This window comes from Enoplosus armatus, chromosome 11 (assembly GCF_043641665.1).
Source record: "Enoplosus armatus isolate fEnoArm2 chromosome 11, fEnoArm2.hap1, whole genome shotgun sequence".
Taxonomy (NCBI): domain Eukaryota; kingdom Metazoa; phylum Chordata; class Actinopteri; order Centrarchiformes; family Enoplosidae; genus Enoplosus; species Enoplosus armatus.
In genome coordinates this window covers 10,673,584-10,682,411 of record NC_092190.1, presented here as the reverse complement: position 1 = coordinate 10,682,411, position 8,828 = coordinate 10,673,584, and the positions used below count along the sequence as shown (strand labels likewise).

Genomic DNA, 8,828 nt, shown 5'->3' with positions numbered 1-8,828 from the left:
AAACTGTGCAGTCAATCTCACTTCCCACCTCTAGAATTTCCCCTACTTCTCCTCATAATGTAATATGAACAGAATAGAGCTGTGGCAGTCATATGGATAGATCTGAATACATTTATCCCAATTATCCTGTACCTATTTCTCATTCTGTGCACATCTAAGTCAGCAGAGTATTGCATAATGTAACAGAAGAGGGGTGTTGCATAATGGCAGACCGAGCTGGGCATTTGGGCATGATGGATCATCGGCCACCATTCTCCCGTTGTTGCAAGACTTAAAAACTTAATCAGCGAAATTACACACAACAACACGGTAGTGTGCAGCTATAGAAATGTCAATAAACTGTGCAATAAACCTGTTACAAGTCCCTTAATTAATACTTTTGTAATATGACAGATTGGGACACTAACCAATCAACAAATGCGTGGGCGGGGTTTGTCTCAAAAATTAGCCAATCTCTCAACATGGAAGCAAACATTTCACGGCTGCATTGTAGGACAGCGACAGTGCACCGCCTGTTACATGTAGCCACAGTAGCCACAGTAGCTCGCCCTCAGTACTAAGTTAGTGACCTAGATTTTCTCTAGAGATGTGGTTAAATGTTGCGGGCGGGTGTATAGAAATATCTCCCTTCTCCTTGTCAAAAACAGACAGCAAGTCCTGGAGCTAACTCGCGGTTCACGGGGGCGTTCAGCCTACAGCAAAACTTCTGCAAGGACTTTGTTCAGAGTTTAAAATTCACGCTAAAATTGCCAAAATGGAGATTCACGAAGGGGCAGCGGCTGCAGGCGACAGTGTACTGGACTTTTCCCATTTGAGTCTGAACACTTTTAGCGCTGACAGTATCAGCGACGAGAGGAAAAAGGACACCAGACAGCTCTACCTGAACTACAACCGGCTAGCCTCGCTCCCCTCGTCAGTCAGCCTTTTCTGCAACCTCGAGTTTTTGGACATCAGCAACAACGGACTGTCGGCCATCTGTGAGGGCATTACTCGACTGACCAGGCTGAAAACACTGATAGCCAAGAACAACCGCCTGGACGAGTTTTCGCTGCCCAAAGAGTTCGGCTCTCTGCAGCTGGAGGTGTTGAACTTTAGTGGGAACCGATTTGAGGAGATCCCACTTCAGTGTATGAAACTGCTGCGTCTGCAGTCGCTTTCACTCGGCGGAAACAGACTGAAAAGTATACCAGCAGAGATAGAGAATCTAACCAGGTAGGTCATGGGGGTCAATACCACAAACGGTAATGCTTAGCTAACTTAACACCATTGCTAAAGGTCCAGTCGCAAGTAGCAAGGCCGGGTATCCAGCAAGAGGCCACTGTCAAGCAACGTTAACTTTTAAGTTACTCACAGACACTCTCTTTGTAGCTAACTAACTGCTTGCTAGCTAGCTAGCTAGCTAGTTTGCCATTTAATCGACCATATTCCATAACTAGATATACTGATAAATAGATAATGGAGATGAAGAGGGCAACTGAGCTTCCTTCCAAGTCGAATATCTTTCAGTATAAGGACACCTCGGAGTATATTATCGAGTCATTTACCGTTATTCAGATTATTACTATATGACTTAACTTTACGCACTAATTTACGATGGTGTTGAAACTGTTGACTGGAACATCTAACAGGCAATTTACCAGCCAATCAGAAATTAACATCAGATTAGATCTGAAATGATTGGTCGGTTAAATAATTGACAGAACGTGAATGTGAGGTTTTGATAAGTAATTGTATTATATGACAAACACTGAACAGTTGAAATGATCAGTTGATTAATTGATAAGTCGATAAACAAAGTATTATGGTAAGTGATTCATCGTTTCAAAATTTTCTCAAGCAAAAATTACCATGCAAGTTGTACAAAATATAAAATTTGAAGACGTCCCCTTGGGCTTAAGGATGCTGTTATTGGCGTCTTTCACAAACATATGGCATTAACAATAACCTCCAGCATGTTTGAAAATGTCATTAATAAATATGTAAAAATGGTATTTTCCACTTTTCCTCTGCGTCATGTCCATTTCCTGTCAGTTTATCCTGTAAACATCATGATTCATAGTGTGGGCAGGATAATTGTGTACTAATGCTGTTCCAGTAACTTTCGCGGACTGGTTTTGGAGATATACAAACTAATAGTTACTAATGGGGGGCAGAGAAGTATTAGAATCAGAATCAGAAATACTTTATTGATTGATTGACATTAGTGTCATGGAATACAGACACAATCATTATTATAGTAAAATGTATTCAAAGCGATTAAACAACAAATGAGAGTAAATAAAGGCGGAGACGCTGCTATAATTACATGTGGCCTCACAGGAGAGAAAAATAGTCTGTCAGTATATTTCACAGTAGAAAAGAAGTATGGAGACAGACAAAACTCATGACAAAACAGACAAGAGAATTTAGACAATGGGCCCTAATTTTGTTATTGTGTGCATTTAGCAGCAGCAGTCAGTTTAGCTTTCGCAAGATTTATGTTTGCTGTTAGAGTCGAAGAAATTGACAGAAAAGGAGGAGCTATGAGATTATTCCTATCTTATCATTTAGTTTAACAGTAGCAAGTCACAGTGACCCACTGCCAGGCCAAAGATCAAACATTCAAGCCTCTTTTTCACACACACAAGTGAGTAAGAGGCAGAGGATGAAAAAAGGGCCACTAAACTTAAAATGTCACATGTAGCCGGCCCTTATTAATACGAGGATATCTTGATTCTCTACATAGTCTATGTTTTTTTTCTGCCTGGAACTGGCCAGTTGTCAGCACAAAAATCTCCACAAATCAATACACATTAAGTACAAATATAAAACACAAAATAATTGATTGCATAAGCATTCACCCCCCCCAGGCCACTCCAGAGGGGTGTTTATCAAGCAGACTAAGACAGCGTAATCAAGTCATCTTGTGTTCAGGTATGAAATGTATCTCTGCATCAACATGACATTAAACATCTTTTAGGCATCAAACAAAACCATAGACAAGTTATTTCAAGTCAACAAGATACTTTTTCTCTAAATTGAAGTTCCCTATTAGTTTGATTATGCCAACAACCTCCATATAATGGAAATACTATTTAAATACCCTTTAGATTGGTTGTCTGGCTTGATTTTCCTATAAAAGGATTTCAATGAATAGTTAAATAAACAAGCACCCATGTTTAATTTCCTGTAGTTTTATTTACATTCATTTAAAGTGAGGCCAAATGTTGATATTGTTTCTTTCACAATGAGGCTACAGTGGGTCAAAGTATATATTAGCTTTATTCAACTTAAAATATTCAAGTAGTCAAGTAGCCAAAGCTATTAACTGGTGTGTTAGGAAGCAGATTTGTTGACTGGAATATTGTGCACACGATAAGATGTCATGATAATCTCCATGCAACACTTTTTAAACGCAGTCTTTGTAAAATTGGCCTTTTTCCACAGGAGACATTTTGACAGGTCAACGTAGGAAAAGCACAGGTGTAAATAATAAAAAGTCAAAAAGCATACTTACTTGTGAGTCAGCAAACACTGAAACGTACAGTCTAAGCATAGGTAAATACTATATAACTGTATAATATCTATATGATAATATGTTGTGATGTGTGTAGAAAAGAAATCTCAACCCTGTGTTTCTTGGGTAGAATGACCCAGAAAAAAGACTTCAGTGTAGCTTACTGCATTTTGAGCTTTGTATATTGTCCTTGATACGCACCATAAGTAACCATTCTCTATATCTGGTGGATGATTTGTGTCACTGTGTCGGTGAGGGCAGTGAGCAGACCCTGAATGTCTCAGTTCCCGTCACACAGGGTGCTAGCTCAGTGCTCAGCCACCAAGGACAGTATAATGGCTTCCTGTCTCGCAGTCGCTGTGTCATCAGTTCCAGCAGGCAGATGGCCTGACGGCTTACTTTCGCTGATCAGCCATCCATTACTCTCTCCCTGTCTCTCTGTTTCGCTCCCAATTACCCCCCCTGTGTACTTCATACCTCCATTAACCTACCAGGGTCCTTTGTTGTCTTAATACATGTACATATCAATTTAGTTGTCTACTAAAGTTGGAAGCAGAGGTTTTCTGATCATCACATATGTAAAGCTTGTGTTTGTTAAGAAAATAAATACAGATGTAAATTTATTCCATGTATTATCTTTTCACACTTGACCCCTGTATGTGGGTGCTGTATAAATGTGTGTACAAAAAATGTCCTGATCAGAGATCATTTTGGACTTCTTGTTATACCTTTTAACTTCTGTCTTTTTGATGATTTATAAGCATGGCCCACCCAAAGAAATTTCAACATACAGAAACACCAGCGCATGCACACACTTCAGCATGAAACCATGCATGTTTAGCTCCCCCTTGTGGTGTGTACCAGTTTTAACACTCAACTTTGTTGACCAGAGAAATTCCCTTCTGTGGCATTGTTACCTTTCATGTATAAACATGGCTACCTTGACTTGAACATATCACAAATTTGAAAAAACTGCAAAAACCTTCAAAAAAGCTGAATCTCTAAAACCCATGCATTGGTGAATTATGGCCACAACTTTTTGTATTAAATAATATAAAATTTTATACTGTAAAGTACTGTGTTGGCCGTGACCCATCCTTCAAGACTCACCAAGATGTCAGTTGTATAAATTATCCGCTAACTGTTGTCAACCTCAAGTCTCACAGTAAAATATCTTCCTTGCAAAATATTTTAGTTATGTGTTTTTCTTTTTTCACTCTAGTTTACGTTGAAACAAACTCAATGTCTTGGCATCTGTTTAAATCGCTATACAGCCAAACCACAGTATTACAGTCTAAAAAAGGCTTATTTTAATTTAGCTGCATTAAGCACAATAGATGTGGGACCCCTGACCTGCATGCTCAACGTTTTGTCAATACAACTGAGTTTGTGTTTGAGAAAAACATGGAAAATAAGTATGTCTTCCCTTTTTAATATTGGGATACCATAAAAAAGCATCTAGAAGCAAAAACAACCCCCTAAAAATAGTGTTATTTTTTGTACTGTACTATGTGATATTATACAGTATTTGAGTTAAACATAGCAAATTCAAAATTGACTCTCTTCCTCTCTTTTTTTCTGTTTAGCCTGGAGCTGTTGTATCTGGGTGGAAACCTCATCTCAGCCATTCCTCCAGAAGTGGCTAACCTGCCCCACCTCAGCTACCTGGTTCTATGTGACAACCGCATCCAAAGCGTCCCCCCGCAGCTCACCAGGTAACTGCACGTACACCACCAGCATCTCACCTGTGTAACCTGCAGTAAACAGTATCCTCAGAGATAACATAAAAGCTAGATGTGTATGTACGATTGCCCTGCATGGCTCTGATAATTTGCACTCCTGTAGTCATGTTTTGTAGGTGACAACATTTTAAAGTGCCTCTCTGTCTCCCTTTAGGCTCCACTCGCTGAGATCTTTAAGTCTCCACAACAATTTGCTCACTTACCTGCCAAGGGAGATCCTCTGCCTCGTGCACCTGCAAGAGCTCAGTCTCCGTGGCAATCCACTGGTGGTGCGCTTTGTCAAGGAGATGACCTACGACCCCCCGTCACTGCTGGAGTTGGCAGGACGTACCGTTAAGAGCCGAAATATTCCCTACTATCCCTGCGACCTGCCCTCAAACCTGCTGCGCTACCTGGACTTGGCCAGCAAGTGCCCCAACCCCAAGTGTGCCGGTAAAACACTTTTCACTGTATTTGAAGAAAATGCATGAATTTTTTTAGATGCAGCTCTGTCATTTTCCCACCAATATGTGATAACACATGTGTGAGGAATGACCCCTCGTTACCGGTTGCACATGTCTACCAGTTGTGACCAATTCAAACAAAAAATGATTTTTACCTTTTTATTTGAATACCTTTTAGAAACCTGAAGAAGTAAAAATAGTAGTAATTTACCAGAGAAAAAGGTAAAGATTAGAGGAAAATCTGATTATATAAATTAGTATAACTTTGTGTAACATCAAATTTTTTTTGATGAGCTAGCGACCCCTGTGTAGGGGTCCAAATCCCCAGGTTGAGAACCACTTTGATAAACATATCCCGTGTTTGTTTTTCCTTTTTTGTTTCCTGCCTGGTTAGGGTTATTAGGGTGATTTAATGTATGAATATTGTTTCACAGAATAATACCAGTCACTTACCTGCACTTGAACCTAGCTTTGTTTTCCTTGTCACTCTCGACCTTCTCCAGGCGTCTACTTTGATTCATGTGTGCGCCAGATCAAATTTGTGGACTTCTGTGGAAAGTACCGGCTGCCCCTCATGCACTACCTGTGCTCCCCAGAGTGCACCTCTCCCTGCAGCTCCAACCCGCAAAGTGACGCAGAGTCGGAGGACGAGAGCAGCGTGCCTGCTTACCGCCTGCAGAGGGTGCTTCTGGGATAGTACGACATGGAGGAGCCTCTGACCCTCTGGCCAAGCCCAGCCTTATCAGTCTGTCACTGTGTTCAACATTTATACTGAGATGAACCTGGCTGTCAGATTTTACTACACACACACACACACACACACACACACACTGATACCATTTTCCATACAGCCTGAGCGGCTGTATGTAAGATACAGAATGTGAGACAGCGTTTTTTTTCTACTATGGCCCTGAAAACATTTGTTTGGAAAGGAATCTGTTCCCTCTCTCTCACCACACATCACTCTACATAACATGAGTCAAGGAAACCTCATATTTCCCATGCAGCCATGCAAATCCACAGTCTGTCAGTCATGACTCCATCAAAATGCGGGTCTCATGGTCGGGCATACGAGGACAGTTAAAGACTGAAGGAGCGGCAGGATTCTTTTCCTTTTCAGGGCAGCATACTTTATCTTTCATACGACACGTGGTGCTTTTCAGTAGCTACAGCACATTATTCTGCATTTTCTGAAAGTTTGGATATGAACAATGTGGTTTTGTCCAACTGCTAGAGACACACAGCCAGCTTTCATTTAAATTTGTCTGACCAGGTGAGCATCAAAGCTGCTTCGCCAATAAGATTTACACTACAGTACTTTTAAAGTAGCACGATGTGTGAGATGGCCTTATTTACACAGTGTGGTCCTGCTGGGCCAAGGTTTCGTGCAGTAAAGCTGCCCCACACAATATTGAAAGATCAAGGTTTATCTGTTTTTGTCAGCACTGTGGTCATTGCACACCAGCCTTGACGAATTTCTGCCTTGATGTCATAGTTGTTTTAAATTAACCCAGAATATGGGTTATGTGAGAATGTGGAAGAAGGCTTGTCCAGGCTTACTCACAGGAAGTGGATGTGGGGTGGACCAGGGAACACTATTCACTGTGCTAGCACAGAAACAATGGCTATTCAGCAAAACACAGTGGCAGCCTTCATGTTTATGTTGAGGGCCGTCTGTTTTCTCTGGGTATAAGAATACAGATGTGCATGAAGGAGCCTGCAGTCAGAGGTAGTTATTTTCTGAACTCATTCTTTTTGAGACAGAAACTCACTTCATTTCTAACAGGAAGTGACAGTTTCCGTTCCTGGTTACATCTCTGCTTCATCTTCCTGCTTGTTTGGAGAGCTGGGAGATTTCATTGCCTCCCTGACGGTTCGTGTCCATAAGTGAGGAGGAAAAACTGGCTTCACATTAGACTTTAGTGTTTAGAAAACAGAACCCTGCTTTTCTATGTTACAGTAACACCTATACTAGAGCGTTTTATACTGGTGACTTCTAACACAGTGAAAGAGTATGAAGAAATGTGACATATGCACCCTGAAATGTGACAAGATTAACATGAATTATAAACTCCTTTTTTTTGAGTGATTTTGTACTCATCAGCTTAACAACAGTAAAGAGAAGTAACCTTTTTTTTTTATAACAAAATGAACTGCTTTTATAGAAATCCTTTTTCAAATGTTTAAACACACTACATATTTAATTACCTGCAGAATAGATGGCACTTAAACAGAAAATATATTGAGATATATTAATTGTATTTACTTGTACCCTATTTAGATAATGTAAGTAGACTGTACAGTATATGATAACAATAATAAAGACTGATTGTAATATCTTTCAAATATGTTTGTATTGTCACCGTTTGTGATAGAACAACGGCTTTGAGAATGTAGAAAACATTTCCATTTTACCATTCATCCTATCAGACGTTTTTTAATGCCAGTTGCTAAAAGGCAAGATATTTATGCAAGAAATTGTTTTGTGCACAAAAGATGCACAACATCTATTTAGACAGTTTGAAGTGTGTGTTTGTGTGTGTTTTGCGCGAACCAATACAACCGTTTTGTAGTTTGAATGTGTCCAGGTTTCATTTGCATATGAAGGTGAGTTCATTCTCGAGGCTGAATACTGAGAGACCTTCTCTGTAACCCAGAACCAAGAGATGCCAGGGCGAGTGCATTCTGCGTCGCACAATTTGCTAATCCTTTAACATCACCTGCCAAGAGCCACTAACTGCTTTGTTTGCTCCTCTCTCGTCTCTTTTCACACTTTCTGTTCCTATCTGAGCGTCTCATTTAATTTCTTTTCACCTCACTGTTTCTTTCAGCCTGGCTGGCAAGAGTGATGTTTTTGAGTTTCACATATTTTGTTTGTTTTGAATGGTCTTTGACCAAGTCACAGTTGGGCTCCAGTGTTTTTGCACCCCACTGTCTTTAAAAAACACGTGTGCACAGTGGACCTGTCTACCAACAGCAGGCATTTAGGAAACTCTCTAGCACATTGTGTAGAGTAAAGTTACACCTAAAGCTTGTGTGCACATGCGCTCACACTCTGCATGCTTTGTATGTTAGAGAAGAGGATGCTGTCACAAATGCAACCTGAGATGCAACTGTGACGCAACCATGATGAACTGATGAACTGGA

General features: G+C 40.4%; 1 protein-coding gene across 1 annotated transcript; it reads left to right on the top strand.

Annotated features, from left to right (window-relative positions):
* Positions 1-684: 684 nt before the first annotated feature.
* LOC139292618 (leucine-rich repeat-containing protein 58-like) lies at positions 685-7,896 on the top strand. The gene is made up of 4 exons (XM_070914980.1): positions 685-1,212; positions 5,083-5,211; positions 5,393-5,670; positions 6,185-7,896. The coding sequence occupies exons 1-4, from the start codon at positions 755-757 to the stop codon at positions 6,376-6,378; spliced, it is 1,059 nt and encodes a 352-aa protein (XP_070771081.1). The 5' UTR covers positions 685-754; the 3' UTR covers positions 6,379-7,896.
* Positions 7,897-8,828: the final 932 nt, after the last annotated feature.